Below are 19,654 nucleotides of genomic sequence, written 5' to 3'. Positions count from 1 at the left end.
GCTATCCAGAGGACAGCTGAAGGGGCATCAGCACACACTGACCGCTGCACTGGACACGTTAAACTGACCAGGGAATGACAGATCTCCAGAAGTTTGGGTTTCACTGCAGTTTGTCTTCAAGTCCCCTTCACTCTCTTCTGTCTTTAAGCCCAACCTTACATGAGAATTGGAATTCAGAAAGCCAAGATAGGCTTCTGACTAAGGATTCACTTGGGATGAATTGGGCGGCGAGGGCTCCATGCTGCCATTTTGGACACGTCTGTCACCTCCATAAACGCTGACCGGTGGGGCCGATGAGCAGATGACAATGGGTGCCTGTGCTGTGGCTTCATTAACATGGAGGACAACAGGCTTGGCATGGAAGGTGAGCAGTTATGCTTGGATTTGTCCAGCTAAAGAGATGATCAGGTGGTGAGTTTGAAGAAGGGTCATTGTGTGTGTGGCAGGGATTGTCTTGTTAGGAACACGGCGGGTACAAACATGAAACAAACACACCACCATTTAATGAAAGGAGAGGCCAGTAAAGACCGGAAATGCGAACAGGCAACATGTGAAAGGCGCTATATCAAATACAAGCACATGGAGCCTGGCTTCATCCAAAAATGAAGATATGATCTCTCGTTCTCTGTGAGCCGTCTTACACTCTGTGGACTTGCCTTAAATGTTCAGTTAGAACTTCACGACTCCAGTCCTGGGGTCACTGCACTGGCTTCCAGCCTGGTGTTGGCCGAACTCTGTCACCCGCAGTGGTCCTGTGGTCAGTGTGGGCAGATGCTGGCTGGCGTGTGGCTCCAATCATATGGAAGAAAGCCACATACTGTACATGAAGAGGGCAGTGTGGTGGCACAGTGGACAGAGACTTGGGCTCACGTCCTGGCTGCCGCCCTCCTCATGTCCACATGGGTGCCGGGTGCTCCAGTTTCCTCCCACAGTTACGTGAACTGGTGTTGCCAAAGTGTGTGTGTGTGTGTGTGTTCACCCTGTGATGGACTGGCACCAGCCCTTGTCTCCGATATTTACTGGGATTGGCTACAGCTTCCCCGTGACCTCTTCTGGATAAGCTGGTTTGGAAAATGGAGGGAGGTATGAATGAACATAGCGGCCCCCAAATAAGATGACCCTTTATCTCCATTCAGTCCATGCTATCTCCTGTTCCCGTCAGTTGCTCTTCCATATTCTTTTCCTTTTCTCTTGTCAAAAAAGACAGACGCTTTTTGTTGATTTCCAGTTTAGGTTTCACATTCTTGTATCTGTCTGTGGTAGCATTGAGAAAGGCGCTATAAAGCCACAAATGTTATCAGTACCCGTATTGTGCCCCACACCCACCTGACCCTACCGTACGACTTCACCGTCACCCCACAGCCACCCTTTCTAATGGAGGCCCGTGTCAATGATGTCTTTCTTTACGTTGATCGTTGTGTAAGGAAAAGGGATGTGAAGCCCCCAAAATGCTCCACAAAAAGCAGGACAGGGCTATCATCAGCCTGTCCAGATAAGGCTCACCCCAAATCTGCCAGCCCCGAGTTAGGACAGTGACGAGAACGCCTTGTCCAATCGAGTAGGCACACAAAACAGACACCTGATCGTGAAATCTCGACATCCATTTGCAGAAACATTAAACGTTAAATTGGTACCAGAAAAAGCGAGCGAATATTCTTATAAAAGAGCAATCGGGCGACTGTGTTATCTAAGAACGTTCTGTATGTGAATAAGCGGACGAGTCCGCTATTGCGATTAACCCGTGGGCAGAGTTTGCCGAGGGGACTTCAACTCCCAGCAGACAGCAGGAGCGCGCAGGGGCCGACGGGAAAGAAGCGCGCAGTTTAAGGAAGTCAGTCGGCATTCAGTAGGCGCGCAGTGCACATCTTGTCACAAACCGCATCACCGTGACATACGTACGAGTACCATAATTACTAAAGATATACTGTAGATAATATAGATGTATTCTACACTTAGCCCATTAATCGACAAAGCACAAAAAATATTCAGTTCATGGCTCCAAAGGGAAGAACTTCGTTGTCTAAGGCAGAGAGAATCTCCAGGTCGACGTACGCAGCCTTCTTCTTGGATGCTGGCGGGTCCGTCTACAAAGCAGTTGATAAAATGCACTTTGGATCTGAAAGGAAAAACGACAAACATCACGCTATTGATTCGGTAATTATGAATATTGGCGGGTTGAATTTTCTTTTTTATTTTATTCTTTCAATTATACTTTACTTTTATAATGAACTGGATTCGAGCATTTCTTTCTAACCCCGAATTTGTATTGGGAATTGTATTCCAAATCGAATCTTTTCTTTCAAAACGGGCGGTCCATCCTTCGGTGTACTGTCACCTCGGCCGCGATAGCTGGTTGTGGCGCTGACTATGCGTATTAAAAGGTTCCGTTAGTCGAGTGTGTGCGGAGTCTTCGTTGTTTTTCAGTTTTCGCAAATGAATCTTCTTGTTACTCCAAGGAGAGCCTGGGCACTGACGGGCACCGTCTCCGCACTTCTCATCCTACGATGGGTTGGCCCTCCACTCACACAATACGACGATCAGCCATTGACACTCAAAGCAAAGAACGAAGTAGGAAGTAGGAAAACGTTTGGAATTTTCTTTAAAACTCAATCCATCCATCCAACCCACTATATCCCAACTACAGGGTCACAGGGGTCTGCTGGAGCCAATTCCAGCCACCACAGGGTGCAAGGCAGGAAACAAACCCCGGGCAGGGTGCCAGCCCACCGCAGGGCACACACACTAAGCACACAGTAGGGACACTTTAGAATCGCCAATCCACCTAACCAACCTGTGGGAGGAAACCGGAGTGCCCGGAGGAAACCCACGCAGACACGGGGAGAACATGCAAACTCCACGCAGGGAGGACCCGGGAAGCGAACCCGGGTCTCCTAACTGCGAGGCAGCAGCACTACCCACTGCGCCACCCTCATTAAAACTCAATTCAATTAAAAATTGACTGCTTTGCGGGACTACAGAACAACTTTTTTGTAGAAGTAGAGCTCGTTATTAATTTGCGGCCGATGTTCTTTGATTTCGGAAATTTTGTCTTTGTAATTTTAAACTGTCAAGTGTGGCAACCCCGCAGGTGGTGCAGTGCCATGTGACAAGGAGATCGTGAGTTCGCGTTTGGGGTCCTACCAGCGTGGAAAGTGAGAGGATGCCTGAGGGGTGGAGAAGAAGTGTACTGGTGGGCCGATATTTAAGAATAAGGAGGATGTGCAGCACTGTAGTAACTACAGGGGGATAAAATTGATGAGCCACAGCATGAAGTTATGAGAAAGAGTAGTGGAAGGTCATTTAGGAAGTGAGGTGATGATCAGTGAGCAGCAGGATGGTTTCATGCCAAGAAAGAGCACCACAGATGTGATGTTTGCTCTGAGAGTGTTGATGGAGAAGTTTAGAGAAGAACAGAAGGAGTTGCATTGCGTCTTTGTAGACCTGCAGAAAGCAGATGACAAGGTGACAAGAGAGGAGATGTGGTATTGTATGAGGAAGTCAGGAGTGGCAGAGAAGTACGTAAGAGTGGCACAGGATATGAACGAGGGAAGAGTGACCGTGGTGAGGTCTGCGGTAGGAGTGACGGAGGTGGGATTACATCAGGGATCGACTCTGAGCCCTTTCTTATTAGCAATGCTGATGGACAGGCTGACAGACGAGATTAGACAGGAGTCCCCGTGGACTGTGATGTTTGATGATGACATTGTGATCTGTAGTGAGAGTAGGGAGCAGGTTGAGGAGACCCTGGAGAGGTGGACATCTGTTCTAGAGAGAAGAGGAATGAAGTTCAGTAGGAACAACATGTGTGTGAATGAGAGGGAGGACAGTGGAATGGTGAGGATGAGGGGAGTAGAGCTGATGAAGGTGGAGGAGTTTAAATACTTGGGATCAACAGTACAGAGTAATGGGGATTGTGGAAGAGAAGTGAAGAAGGGAGTGCAGGCTGGGTGGAGAAGAGTGTCAGGAGTGATTTGTGACAGACGGGTATCAGCAAGAGTGAAAGGGAAGGTCTACAGGACGGTAGTGAGACCAGCTGTGGTATATGGGCTGGAGACGCTGTGGCAGAGTTAAAGATGCTAAGATTTGCATTTGATGTGACGAGGATGGACAGGATTAGAAATGAGGACATTAGAGGGTCCGCTCTGATTGGACGGATGGGAGACAAAGTCAGAGAGGCGAGATTGCGTTGGTTTGGACATGTGCAGAGGAGAGATGCTGGGTATACTGGGAGAAGGGTGCTAAGGATAGAGCTGCCAGGGAAGAGGAGAAGAGGAAGGACAAAGAGAAGGTTTATGGATGTGCTGAGAGAGGACATGCAGGTGATGGGTGTGACAGAGCAAGATGACGAGGACAGAAAGATATGGAACAGGATAATCCGCTGTGGTGACCCCTAACGGGAGAAGCCGCAAGAAGAAGATATAGTGCCTTATCTATCTATCTATCTATCTATCTATCTATCTATCTATCAATCATATAGTGCCTTTCATATCTATCTATCTATCTATTATATAGCGCCTTTCATATCTATCTATCTATCTATCTATCTATCTATCTATCTCTCAATGTAATAGTCGTAGTAACAGTTATTTTGTGCCCCTTTACATCTGTCTGTCCACCTGCCTGTCTATGCTGTCAAGGTGTGTCAAATGGAGCACTCAGGCTGATTTCTCTTCTGACTTTTTCACCACTAGGGGGCATCATGTCATGTGCCTGGGGGTACTTCATGGCTTACTACACCTCCTGGACGCCGTGTTCCTGTGCAGACGTTTAATCCCCTGGCACACGAGTCCCCAGTTTCAGTCCTGGTGTATCACTTCGAGCAGAGCTCTAGTGCTGCCGACTAGGGGCCTGGAAGAGGCGGAGCCCTGAAGTTGTTTAACAGGTGGAATGGGTGGAGCCATTGTGCTGATTAATTGGATTCTGAGATGGGCAAAGCCTTGGTGCCAATCAACAAGTAGGATGGGCGTTGCCCTGCTGCTGCTTACCAGACGGCTGGGAAGTGTGGAAGTCAGGAACTGTTTATCAGGTGGAATGAGCCCTTGGGCGGGTAACAGACTCTGATGGGTGGATCTCTGCTGTCATTTAACAGGTGGCTGGAGTAGGCGGAGCCCTGGTGCTGTTTAACAAGTGGCTCAGGAGGGCGGGGCTACGGGTCGCTGTTTAACATGGAGGAATCAGCAAAGCCGTTTTGCTCTTTCATTGGTGCCTGACATTTAACAAGAAGGAAGGGCGGAGCTCTGGTGGCTGTTTAACAGGTGGAATGAAATGGGCGGGGCTATCTTGCTGTGAATTGGTGGCTGGGGTGGGTGGAGCCATGGGGCCAGATAACAAGTAGGATGGGCGGTGCCCCGATGCCGCTTTGATCTTCATATTGCAGATGATGATATGTTTGTATGCTGAATCGTTTATTTGAATTTCATTTAAACCTTTAATATCGTAGAGTCAGAGAAGCAGGCGCCTTTTGTGGAGTCCTGTTCAGTCCGCTTTTCTAATCTCAATTTTTGACCCTAAATGAAACATACACTCAATGCACCTAGCCAGTAAACTGGAGTCTGATTTTATAATAAGGTGACATCTTTCATGTGACAATGTATAAATGAAGAGTGACAAGTGCTATATGTGGCACTGACTTCCCTTCTTTCTGATGCAGGGTACCTGGAAGGTGAAGGCTGGCAGCCGAGTGGCGTGTTTGGTGGACTCAGGGTGCCTGAAGAAAGCAGAGACGTGACAGTGTGACACCCGGGCCACGAACATGGAAGACATTGAGAAGACAAAGGGGGTTTGGACTTGAACTCCAACAAGCCGGTAAGCGCACTTGCATTCTATGTAGCGCCTTTTTAAACTGAAGCCTTCCATAAGGCACAGGTAGAGTAGAATTTTCTTCACGTTTTTGAAATGCAAAATGTAACTGGTGAGCCACACAGCGAGGTAGCAGCAAGGTGGGGCACAATGTGACATGTTAGTGTGGGGCATCACTGCTGCCCCCTAGTGACTAAGCCACAGACTCTGCCTGCTTGAGAATGCCAAAATACAGAAGCTCAGGGGCAATTTGTCATATTAGCTGTGGAAATGGATGGGAGCGGGTCTAAGGACAAGGCGATATATGACACAAAGACCTGCACTCACACGGGCCGTTCACGACTCCAGACGCACACACACATACACACACAAGCCCACCGCACTCCTCCGGACTCCGCCGTGTCTCCATCTTCAGACCTAATTGGCTTATTAAGGCTGAGTGAAGAAATCTGCCTAATTAGTTACAAGACAGAGACAATAAATTAGTGCCCTGCTCAAGTTAATTGGATTTATTAATATTTACAGAGCCAGCATGCAGCCTACCAAGACATTTGTGGTGCCCCTAACTGGATGGGCAGCCAGCTGCCAATGTGTGTGTCTCTGTGCCCGTTTGTTCACATGCCAGTGCCCACTGCTGCCAGCCTCACGTCAGCACACTGGGCAGTGGCAGGCGTCTCCATCCATCTCAGCTGTCCTCTCGTCCGCCCTTAACACGCACAGTGGGGTCCCAGAGGGCCCGTGGGGGGTCATAGGGACTGCTGTTCGGCCGGGCCACTCTGGGGTAACACGCAGCGCCATCTACAGTGCCATCTCGACTGTGCATCGCCATTCATTCCTGTTTAGTGTTCTCGGGGTGGTGAGCTGAAGTCGCCCTGTGGTATTCTAGTGCTATATAGCACCTTTCACCGGGGTCACATTACTCACACCTGACAGCACACTGAGGTACCTTGGTGTTTTATATAGCGCCTTTCACACTCAACAGCAAGTTAGGATATCCTGGTGCTTTATAAAGTATCATATAACTCACAAATGACATACTCTGGTGTTTTAATATAGCGCCTTTCACCAGGATCCTATCACTCACACTTGACACTAAATTGAGGTACACTGGCATTTTATATAGCGCCTTTCACTGGCATTATATCACTCACAACTCGACAGCAAACTGACATACTCTGGTGTTTTAATATAGCGCCTTTCACCGTGACCCCATTAATCATGATACTGTACATAGGGGAGCCCTGGATGAGATGCCAGTCTACTGCAGGACCCCCCTGTGCCACTCATTTTGTGACTTTTGGGCTTTCCTCTTCTCTATGAAACACCCAAAAGTGCCCATCTGGTCATCACGAGGGCTGAGTGACGTTTTCTGACTCCAAACCTTGTCAAACTTGTGTTTTGGCCTTTTTTTTTAATGTTGTGTGAGTTGTGTCTTACGCCTGAATGTGAAGGGCGCTATACTGAAATAAGATCAATGTTACAGCAGATGGAATTCAAGATTCAGCCAATTAAAACACAGAAGGAGGCCAAGCATCTTTAGTGAGAACTGAAGCCCACCTGCTGGCCAACAGCGCCCTCTACTTTAGGAGGAGTGTGTGCCATTCCACGCTTGGGGCAGCTCTGCCCTGTACAGGTATGTCCACACATCCATTTATTAAGAAGCCCACCTAATGCAATTCACGGTGCCATGACAGGTCAATAGCACTGTGTTTTTTTGTATAGCGCCTTTCACCGTGACCAACTACCCCATTAAATATGATGAACAAGACAGCTCTGCCGTGTATGTCCATCCACCCATCCATCTATTATGAAACCCACCTAATGCATTCAAAGTGGCATGGGGGCTCATAGAGGCCAGGCAGTATTGGGCACAAAGCTGGCACCAGTGCTCAAACACACTCATGGTGGGTCAGTTTAGAGCCTTCTAGTAAAGTGGGAATCTTTTTCTGAGGCCAGTGCCCCCCTACACCCACCTACTGCTGGGTATGGTAGGTCACTCCATAGGTTCCAACAAGCCCTCCGGCCTTCATGTCTTCTTTCAGAGACGAGACGGTGCCTACTATCCAGGATTAGTTTATATAGCGCCTTGACCCATGAATGTTTCTTCAAGTTAGTGCCACTTGAACACATGTGCCCCCCCATACCCATGATTCCATAGCATGTCCACTTGTAATTCCCACTGCTAGGCTCACTCCACAGGACAGAACCTGTACCCTCCATGAGACCTAGGCAGCTGCCAGCTGCCACCCTTGGCATGGAGAGACTCTTTACCAAAACTCTGCGATGGAGAAGCAGTGGTAAGGGGCACATTGGGTGGTCCGATTTGGCATAACATGAATTTCTGCTATGGCACTGCTGATGTGTGGCATTTTGGTCACCATGCACGTAAGAATTTTGCTGGGCCACACACACGTGCCAACACGGCTACAAAACCCAATTGCGTGTGCTAAGTGTGCAGTTGCTATGGTGACAGTGAAATCTCACCAAGTCTAAGAAGTTGTGATGGACAGCATTCCAAGGAATGTAAGGTTGCCATGGAGACAGTGAACGCTCTCAGTCATCAAGCTGGCACACTAAAATCACTATGGAGACGAAAAGATGCCAACTGTCATTTCGCATCTGTGGCAAGAATGAACACCAAACAGGACATCATTGGAGAAGAATTATGGAGGTCAAAAAGTACAAGTAATGCTGTGAGGAGGACCCCCAAAGTGAGACGGGTCCTGGGGGTCTCTAAGTGAAGAGAAGAGACATCAAATCTCCGACTCCATGCAGGAGTCTGTGTGCCTGTGCCAGTGCCAAAGCGGAGACTGGCAAACCCTATTAGTGGAAGGTGGGAATGTGGCCCCCTAGTGGTGGAGGTGCTGCATTGTAAATGTCAAGGTGGCCAACTGAAGAATTTAGCACTGTGGACCTTAAATGGGTCATGCCATCAGGCACTGGGCATACTGTGGGCAAATGGGCACGGCCCCCCTAAAGCCCACTGCTGTCGAGTATGTAAGTGACACAGTCACTGACCCGACTCCCCCAGTTACTGCCTTGTCATTTGTAATCCGGCTTGCCTAAAGTTTGCCCATAAATGAAGAACGAGAACATCGCCAGTCCACTTGAGGACATCCTGTCATGTAAACTCTGATAATATTTGGACTGGCGTCCTGCACCTCCACAGAGGGCTAACTGACCCCCAGAAACTGGACAACACTCAGGAAAGAGCCCACCAGTAATGGGCACATGTTTTGTGTGTAACACGGCAGAGTGGCTGCTAAGTTTTGTTTTGGGGTCTCTGATGGCCCAGTGGACATGGGAGGGTGCCCCCCTTGTGCCCACATATCCATGGTCTGGTGCACCCCCCCCTCACCCAGGCCTTATGAACAGAGGCGCCAGTCACCACCGCATTCTGAGGTGCCCCTTTGGATGGACATCACCAAGAAGCCCCCCTTTTAGTTTGTGCCTCTCTGACTTTTCCAAATTTTAAAAATAAAGATTTATGTGCAATTAACTCATAAGAAAATTAAACAGACCTGTCAGAATGTGCGACAAACGGGGGGAGGGGGCAGGTGGGGGGCTCCGTTATTATCCGTCAGTGGTCAGTTCATTGATCTGCGGCTGCCTGGGGACACGGCTGGGGGTGGGTTTGAGGGGGAGGTGTTTTGGATTGTGTTCCCAGACCCCTGGAGTCACAAATCAAGTTGTCACATTAAGACAGGGAGACCCCAGGGACGCTGGCAGAGGACTCGGATGCTGTCATCCATTCACTCTTTGGATTCTTTGCCAAATTGTTATTGGCACATGTCTGAAGCCCCCCAATCAGTGAATTAGCGCTGAGTGTGGGGACCCAAACTAAAGGATGACTCGAATAGGGACCCGGTGGGGTGGCCGTGAGGACCCCTGCAGCTGTCGATGCCTTTGAGGTTACACAGGTGCCATCAGGTGCCTCTTTCACCATGGCATCTCAAAAGCTAAGACCACCACTGCTTCTCTGACCACCCATCTCTGAGGTCCTCTGATTCTGGTGACTTCCATCTGTCGGCCAGGAGGACCTGGAAAGGCGCTTGATAAACTGAGAAGATAAATCAGTGACTTAGTGTTGTGGCTGGCACTGTGGGCTCTCTGGATGGCACCTCAGCTGGAGCTTCTCCATTAAAACAACAAAAGACATAAACAGAAACACAGCCGGGCACCGCCTGCTTCTAGAAAGGCGCTATATACAGGAAAATGCAATGGGGTCTTAAAAGTTAGATCGGCTGGGAATTGCAAGAGATGCAGATGGCACTGGAGAAAATGTGTGCCATGGAAAATGGGCGATGGCCATCGTGACCGGTGGGCTGCTAGGTGGCACCCCAGAGTGCCAGCACTCATAATGGACCACAAATGAAGGGGACCACCGGTGACCGGCCACTCTGATGCAAGGGGAGAGTCAGGCAAGTCACATGGGCGCACAAACCAATTTAATGAAGACCCCACATAATGTAAGTGGTCAGCATACACAGTCGTGAAAAAGTAAGTGCACCCCTTGACATACACGTGAGGACACGTCAAGATCTGCTATTCAGTTAAAGAACATCTCTGGATAACACTGAAACGAATGACAATATGCAGAGAAAGTCCCCCCCTTGGCTCTAATGGCCCCTTCATCTCCCACTCCTCCATGCAGCTGTGTGAGGTTTGAGGGGCGCCTTGTGTGCACAAATCTCGACGTGGTGACGCCACACGCTACAAACCAAACTGAACGTCTGAAGGTCCAACGAGACGAGGTCCTCTCTTTCTGATATGCTGATCGTTGGCGTCAAGGGATTGAGGTGGTCATTAAGGGGGTGGGGGGAGGGCACTTACTATCTCCACATGTGACATCTGCTTTTCACGTTTATTTAAATTATATGCTGGAGTACAAAATGTAAATGTGGCCTGACATCCGTTATGTTCGGTCACCTGTCACCATGGGGTGCACTTACTTTCTCACACAACTGTGAACCCAATTCTGAAAAGCTGCTGCCCGGTGACAAGGGTTCAACTGAATATGTCAGCTATGAAGTCTGCCACAGCGTCACCATCTGGTGTCACACTGAGCCCCCGGTCTCTGCCCCTCATCATTAACATCCAACTTAGTAAGAACAGACAAAAAAAGGGGGTCCGGCGCAGCAAAGGGATTTCAGGTCCTCAGCTGAGCCTTAAAAAGGGCAGAGCAGCCTGATGGCAGCAGGCGAAAAAAAAAAAAAAATCAGACCGGCACAAGAAGGTCGACCAGCGGACCCCCGCACTCCGTGTGAGCAAATGCAGTGCAAACCTCATATAGTGCCCACTGCTGCCCCCCACCTCCCCGCCGTAGACTTTAACTTCCAGGAAACTTTACTGCATGTCTCGTTGTCATGACAACAGCGCCAAATGAAAAGTTTTCGGAACATCTGAAGGTTCCACACTTCTAAGGTATCCATGGCAACGGCAAGCCCAGGCACCGTTTCAAAGGCTCGCTGCTGGTTTGGTGCTTCTCGTCTCCCACCTGCTGGGCCTTCAATGCCCAGTTCACCTCTAAGAGTAATGGCAGGGAGGGGGCTTGGGGGCTCCCAATGCTTTCTGTTTTACCAGACAGGAACGAGGAGGGGCTTCAAAAAACACATTAGGGATCAGGGGCAATCCTGCATGCCAACACCCCCAGTCACAAGATGGACGAATCGTGGCAGCCCGTTTACTCTTTCATTTTATATGAGGGCTGCCACAATTAACAGGGCGATTCAAATATTATTAAATAACAGTGGATGCCAACGGAGGAAGGTTTGTTTGTGAAAGGCGCTCTATAGGATGAGAGTTCACTAATTGGAATATCAGGCCATCATTCAGTCACGTCGCTCAGAAACGCAGCCAAGCCTACAGGCAGCATCACCACAAACCCTCAACAGATCATCAGACTCCGCCACTCTGTGATGAAACACAGAGCCCCGCCTCTAAACGATCATCAGACTCCTCCTTCCAGTGCTGAAGCACATTTTACATAACATTTAACACAACACCCCTCCCAGAAAAATCAGACTCCTCCTCCCAGAGATGAAGTCAAATGACATCCCATGAGACAAACCCCGCCCACAAAGATAATCAGACTCCGTCACCCTGTAATGAAACACAAGCCCCGCCTCTAAAGGATCATCAGACTCCTCCTAGTGCTGACGCACATATGACATCACATTTAACACAATGCCACTCCCAAAAAATCAGACTCCTCCTCCCAGAGATGAAGTCAAATGACATCCCATGAGACAAACCCCGCCCACAAAGATAATCAGACTCCGTCACCCTGTAATGAAACACAAGCCCCGCCTCTAAAGGATCATCAGACTCCTCCTAGTGCTGACGCACATATGACATCACATTTAACACAATGCCACTCCCAAAAAATCAGACTCCTCCTCCCAGTGATGAAGACAAACCCCACCCCCAAGAATCATCAGACTTTGCCACCTAGTAAAGACAAATGACATCCCAGGTAACACAAACCCCACCCTTGTGGAATGTCAGACTCCGCCTCCTCTTCCTCGTCTCACACAGCTGCCTAGTCTGGATGTGTTTTAAAGCGCCTTGTGATGACGTTGTCTGTATTATGCAACCTTGCAAAACAGGCTTCTCATGTGCATAGGCACACGAAAGGCGCTATATAAGAGAAAACTAGAAAATCTGTATTTGAATTTCCTTCTTACCTTGTTGGCACACACTGTGGATGTGCTCACCAGTGTTTCGGTCCTTCTTGTCTTCCATTTGCTCTTTAAGGACGAGTGAAACTGTAAAAGTGTGTGTGCGTGTTTTTTTTCTGGGGGGGCATTGCTTTGTTTTTTAACAGGCAGAATCTTGGAGGGGCTTTAAAAACAAATTAGGGGACCAGGGACAGTCCAACATGCCATTCTGTTACCTTTAATTTTCTATAGCATCTGTGATAGTAAACACAGCATCAACAAACAGAATATTACAATTAAAAATAAAAGTAAATCAACGCAAACTTCAACTGCTTCTAGCAGTGGAGGAGAGTAAAGGCACTATATTAGATATGAACTCACTAACTGTAACGTCCCACCACCAGTCAATCATCTCATTCAGAAATGAAGCCCAGCCTACAGGCAAAGCCCGCCCCCAAAAGAACATCAGTCTCCACCTCCTCCATGTCCTGTGTAACTGGCACAAGGGCATCAAAGCCCAGTTACCAGCCAGTGTGGATGACAAGGATGGAGTTATAAGTGATGGGCGACTCTGAAAATTAAATCACAAGAAATGTCCTTATTTCTAGCAGTGGAGGAGAGCAAACCAAGTGTAGTGAAAGGAAACATAAATGAGGCCCAGAGAAGAGGTGACGTTCGACATCGGCCGAAACCAAAATCAGACTCCACCCCCCAATGATGCAGCAGAGATGACGTTTAACATAACAAACCCCGCCCCAAAAGAACAGACTCCTCCCCTTAGAGATGCCAGCCAACATAGCCACAAACCCCGCCCCAAAAGAACATCACATTCCACCCAATGGTGCTAAAGCACATAACTGCAGACTCCACCCCTAACAATGAAGCACAGACACCCTCCCTCTGTGTCACCCCACCCCTTCAAATCCACATCCTGAGCATTGGGCACAAAGGCATCAAGCCCCTGGTACCAGCCAGTTTGGGTAATAAAGCCCCTCATGTATTAGATCCATGAACCAGCTGGTGTGCCATGAAAGGTGCTATATAAAACAAAATGTATGAAATGTGTTTGACTTTTTTTTTTATTTTTATTAAGTTATCACACCCCAAGAAAGGTGCTCCCCTCTCCACAGATGAACTGTTTAACTGAGAGTGGTCACCTTCAGATAAAAAACTAATCAAGATTAAGATTCCTCACACAAGAGGGCATGCAACTGATTGTCACGGGTGGTCCGCTACGGGAGGCGGGTTAGGCAAGTCCTGCCGTTGTGTTGTCCTTCCCATCTTCTCCCAGGGCCTCTTCAATCATCTGGTGCGACGGTCCCACAGCAGGAGTAAAGGGAGGGCCAGCCTGTCTCTGTGGCAGGAAACCCGTCTGACCCCCCTGTCACCCAGGCCACCTCTTAAGAGCACTGGTTCTGTGGCTGCCTATAGAAGGATGTCGTTCTTTTCACAGGTAATCAGGCCACCGATTGTGGCGCAGCATGACAGAGCACAACACACTGGCAGATGGTGGTCTTTATCAGTTCTGCCTGATGCATTAGACACCCAAACTAAAGTCCGTCCCTGGCCTGTTCAAATCAAAGTCCTCGAGGCAGTCCTGAGATCATCCTTGGCCGAGGTGACATATCCACGCCAGGTGTGCCCACAGGTATACTGTGGGTCTTGTTTGCTTTACTAGTGTGTGTGATTGGCACTGCTCAGGCAGTCATGCAGTACTCACTGGGACCTCTAGCTCATGTGCTCCGGGCACCACCATCACCACCCACTCTGGTGCTGCCAGCTGTACTCTTACTTGTCAGATGTAGTGCCCAGTGTTTCCGGCCGCAGATTCCCAGTTAGCCCCCGGGCCACTTCTGTGCCAGGTATTGCCAGCGGGATGGGCAGAGCCTGTGGCTGTGCTGGACTCCTGCTGCTGCTCTCGCTCGTTGCCACTTTGACTTTCTCTAACAGAAGCTGCACTTTGTGCATGAAGACGGTGCGGGGGTCCTGATCAGGCAGCGCGGGGCAGTCGCAGCTCTCGCGGAGTTTCAGGGCCTGGAAGTCAAAGAAAAAGCAGCGGGTCAGTGGGGCAAAAGCAACAGGGGGTACGGGATCAGGTCTGGTGCCAGCCCAGCAGAGCAGCACATTCTACTGTAAGTCAGAGTGTGCCAGTCCATGGGGTCCGGCCACGCTCAGGCCCCCCCAGTGCCCTGCTGATCTGAGACAGATGGATCAAGCACACTTTGGTTGAATGGCGACGTTTCAGCTTTTTCAATGCCATTCATTTAGCAGGTCATTTTATTTTATTTTCTTTGTTTGGATGTACAAATAAAAATTCCCACTAAAATGATGAGAGTTTCAGGATTGACCACCAGTGGTGTGAAGGAAAGTCTGGAGAGGAACTCGTTTTCATTCTCACTTCCCAGTTAACTTCTCACAAACACACATCAACAACAACATTAAAAGCACCCGCCTAACAGGTACCCACTTGTGCCACCAAAACAGCTCTGGCCCATCGAGGCATATACCCCCCACAAGACCCCCAAAGGTGTCCTGTGCACCAAGATGTATCCTCCTAGTCCTGTAGGTTGTGAAGTGGACCCTCTGTGGGTCGGACTTGTTTTTCCAGAACAATCCCACAGTTGCCCGACTGGATTGAGATCTGAGGAATCTGAAGGGCAAGTCAACACCCTGACCCCTTTGTCCTGCTCCTCAAATCGTTCCTGATAAATTGTCACCGTGTGGCAGGGTCGCGTCATCCTGCTGCCATAGAGGGGCATATGTGGTCTGCAACCATCTTTAGGTAGGTGGTATGTGTCAAAGGAACATCCACCTGGAATGCCAGGACCCAAGGTTTCCCAGCAGAACTCTGCCCATAGCATCACGCTGCCAATTTCCCATAATGCCCCTTGCTGCCATCTCCTCCCCAGGTAAATGACACGCACACACTTGGCTGTCCACAACATCTAAAAGAAAACGGGACTCATCAGAGCAGACCACCTTCTACCACTGCTCCGTAGCCCAGTTCTGATGCTCACGTGCCCGCTGTAGGCATGTCTGGTGGTGCACACGAGGTCATCATGGACACTCTGACCGGTCTGTGGCCACGCAGTCAGCTGTGACACACTGTGATGTTCTGACACGCTTCTCTCATGGCCAGAATTACGTTCTTCAGAAATTTGTGCTCCAGTGGCTCTTCTGTAGGATCAGAGCAGACGATCTGATGAGCCTTGGGTGCCCAGGACCCTGCCACCAGTTCACAGGTTGTCCATCCCTGGGCCAATGTTGGTAGATACTGGGAACACCACACCAAACCTGCCATTTTGGAGACCCTCTGACCTAGTCGTCTGGCCATTACCACTCGGCCCTTGTCAGAGTAGCTCAGATCCTCACGCTTGCCCCCGTTTGTCCGAGCCTCACCTTCATGGACTGGCTGCTCACTGCCTTACACTGGCACCTGGTTAAGTTTAGGGCAGATTTCAAAATCCTCCTTTTAACATATAAAGCCTGAAATGGCCGACGTCCAGCGTACTTGTCTGAACTTATCATGACTTACAAACCTGAGCGCACATTAAGATCTCAAGATGCCTGTCTGCTTAGGAGTCCAAGGATTACTAAAATAACAGTGGGAGTCGAGCTTTTAGTTACAGGGCCCCTAAACTGTGGGGTGGTCTGCCTGCTACTAGAAGAGATGCCCCTTCAGTTTAGCACACCCTGACTAGAGCTGCTGATTAACTGCACAGAGCGTCATTAGCAATAAAACAGCAGTAATATGACGGTTCAAATTTGTTACTCATCCTCACCTATCCTGTGTCTCATCTCGGTACTCAAATGTGTCACTTGGTGCCCAAGGCCCACCTGCCAAGTTGTTTTGCCTTCTTAAGGTAAAGTCAGCTCTGATTGGGGGAATGCAGGGATCGTCGGGTAGAGGGGTCCTTTCATCGGATTGGTGGCCCAGCAGTGACTTAGCTGTGGAATGGCCAATAAGGGGGGAGGCAGCTTGATGGCCAAGGTCCCTATGACTCGTATTATGGGATGCCATCTACTGTTGAATTCTGCTCTGCACCTGTAATATTTCTATTAGATTGTATTGTGGATGGGCGGCACGGTGGCGCAGTGGGTAGTGCCGCTGCCTCGCAGTAAGGAGATTTGGGTTTGCTTCCCGGGTCCTCCCTGCATGGAGTTTGCATGTTCTCTCCACGTCTGCGTCGGTTTCCTCTCACAGTCCAAAGACAAGCAGGTTAGGTGCTTTGGCGATCCTAAATTGTCCCTATTGTGTACCCTGCAGAGGGCTGGCACCCTGTGTTGGCTGGGATTGGCTCCAGCAGACACCCGTGACCCTGTGTTCGGATATAGCGGGTTGGCTAATGGATGGATGGATATATCGAGGATTGGGTTGTATTGATCCCCTTTTTTTTGACTGCATGCCCAACCTACCTGGAGAGGGGTCTCTCTCTGTTCCATTTCTTCCCTATTAGGGTTTTCTTAGAGAGTCAAGGCTGGGCCATCAAAAGGCAGGGTCTGTTAAAGCCCACCGTGGCACTCTTTGTATGATGGGGCTATACAAAAATCAATTGAATTGCATTGTATCACACTTGCTCCCCAATAAATGCCACCCCTTGCCAGATGCCATTGTTCCCGTCACCTGTTGCGGCTGACTGGTATTTGTCAGGGTATTCCTGGAAGAGGGAGGGGGGAAGCAAAGACACATGGGGAGAACGTGCAGATGGCACACTTCAGTATCCTTCTTACTTTAAACATCTTCATCAAAGGAGAGGTGGGCTACCTCACCAATAAATCACGACAGGGCTGGAGGATACCAAGAGTTGGTTGTGGATTCTAAATAATTTAATGAGTTGACATCACAGAAGGCGCCACCAATGGCTCACATTTAGGAGGAGTTAAGAACGTAAAGCGAGTCTTCACACGGCCGGCGTCTTCCTCCCGAAGATCTGAGGCAGCACACGTTTCTCCGGCAATTACCAGTTCCAGCCTCGGCTTGTTTATATCGGATAAAGAGTCGAAATAATTAAAAGATGCGTCAGCGGAGCGAGCAACATGAAGGGAGCTGGAAGTGGTGAGGGGTGACTGGCGCATTACCAGGGAAGCCCGTCGCCATCTCCGACTTTTAATGAGCGTCTCTCAGCGCGGGCGCCGTGAAGTGGCAGTGGCGGGCGTTCTCTCTGCTTACGCTCCTCTACTGAATCTCCTCTGATGAAAGACACTATACACTCAGCGGCCACTTTATTAGGTACAACTGCATGGTAACACAAACATCTAACCAGCCAATCACACGGCAGCAACTCAACGCATTTGGGCCTGTAGACATTGTGAAGACCACCTGCTGAAGTTCAAACCAAGCATCGGAATGGCAAAGAGAGGGGATTTTGAACGTGGTGGCCTGGCTGGTGGTGCTCAGAGTATTTCACAAACTGCTGGGATTTTCACGCACAACCATCTCTGGGGTTTACAGAGAGGGGTCTGAATAAATAACCAGCGGGTGGCAGTTCAATGCCAGAGGTCAGAAACGTCACCTGGGCTGTGGAGTCTCAATTTCTGCTGCGACATTCAACAACACGAATTCATGGATCCATCCTGTCTTGGATCAATGGTTGAGGCTGGTGGTGTGATGGTTTCTGGGAAATTGTCTTGGCACACTTTGGGCCCCTTACTACCAACTGAGCATCGTGTTAAATGGCACAAGCCTACCCGAGTCTTGTTGCTGACCATGTCCATCCCTTTATGACCGCCATCTTCTGATGGCTCCTTCCAGCAGGATAACATGCCGTGTCACAAAGCTCAGATCATCTCAGACTGGTTTCTTGAACATGACAATGAGGTCACTGGACTCAAATGGCCTCCACAGTTACCAGATCTCAGTCCAGTAGAGCACCTTTGGGATGTGGTGGAACAGGAGATTTGATTCATGGATGTGCAGCAACTGCGGGATGTCATCATGTCAACATGGACCACAATCCCTGAGGAACATCTCCAGCACCTCGTAGAATCTATACCACAAAGCATTACGGCAGCTCTGAAGTACCAACCGGGTACTAATAAGGTGTACATAATCAAGCGGCTGGTAAGTGCATAGTAATGTTTTTTAAGTCTCCAATTATAAGGTCAGATGGCCAGGAAGAACACATCTCAGTCCAGTAGAGATTCGCATCATGGATGTGCAGCAGCTGAGTGATGACATCATGCCAACATGGACCACAATCCCTGAGGAACGTCTCCAGCACCTTAATGAATCTACGCCATTAAGAATTACAGCAGCTGTGAAGGCAAAAGGGGGCCCAAGAGGTCCTAGCAAGGTGTACCTAATAAAGTGGCCGCTGAGGGTATAACTCACCTAGAGTTTGCACGAGTCCCACCTTGTAAAAAACGCTACAACACTTAACTTGACCGACTGATGATGAAAGGCGCTATATGACTCGTCTGTGCTCAGTCTGCCATGAAGTCATTCAGACTAAGGCTGGCACCCACTGAAGGGCACGATGAACAACTCACTCAGAGTGCGGTGAAAAAGTGTTTGCCCCCTTCCGGCGATCCTCCATTTTTTCTGTATTTGCCACAATGAAATGCTTTGGATCGTCGCCATTAGAGAAAGGGAACCAAATACAGAAGATCATTTCTCTGCTTAGTAAAGTTATGTAATAATGATATTGAACACCTGTACTGCTTGTGTGAAAAGGTAATTGCCCCCCTCAGTCACTCTCTCAAACAGCTGACCAAAGTTCACTGATAATTTGACTCGGTTTGCTGAACGCAGCCCACCCTGTCAACCTAAATAGCCCCCCCACCCCCCACGCACACCGAGAGTGGAGACGAGGCCTCAACGAGAGGAAACACCATAAGTGATGAGGAACAACTGCTGTTGACACTCACCAAACAGTGGGTTGGGGGCATGGCCTCCTCCTCCTCCTCCTCCTCTCCAGTCAGACCACCTTCCTTCAGCTCTTCTTTTCCTTTATCTGTCCATTTGTCCTCCCTCACTTTCTCTTCCTCTGGACTTCCTTCCCCATCATTCTTTTGCCTGCATATTCCTGGTCTCTTCCTCATCACACCCCACTTCCACCTCCTTTCTCCCACTTTTGTTGGACCGCTCATTTCTTACTCTGCCCCTTTTTCGTGACTCCACACATTTCTAAGGGACTCAACATGGAGAACAGTCGGGAATCCAACAAGGAGAGGCCCGATGGCCAAAATGACCCCAA

The 19,654-nt window shown here is 49.2% G+C and overlaps 1 protein-coding gene across 1 annotated transcript in view; it reads right to left on the bottom strand.

The window, feature by feature from the left end:
- Positions 1 to 13,523: 13,523 nt before the first annotated feature.
- The window catches only part of oma1 (OMA1 zinc metallopeptidase), a 78,854-nt gene continuing 72,723 nt past the window's right edge, over positions 13,524 to 19,654 (bottom strand). Inside the window, exon 9 of the mRNA XM_039736115.1 lies at positions 13,524 to 14,492. Coding sequence (XP_039592049.1) covers positions 14,247 to 14,492 — 246 coding nt within the window. The 3' untranslated portion in view covers positions 13,524 to 14,246. The remainder of the gene's footprint in view (positions 14,493 to 19,654) is intronic.

This window comes from Polypterus senegalus, chromosome 14 (genome assembly GCF_016835505.1).
Source record: "Polypterus senegalus isolate Bchr_013 chromosome 14, ASM1683550v1, whole genome shotgun sequence".
NCBI lineage: Eukaryota > Metazoa > Chordata > Cladistia > Polypteriformes > Polypteridae > Polypterus > Polypterus senegalus.
The sequence above is the reverse complement of the archived record's forward strand: the minus strand, read 5'-3'. Positions and strand labels throughout refer to the sequence as shown.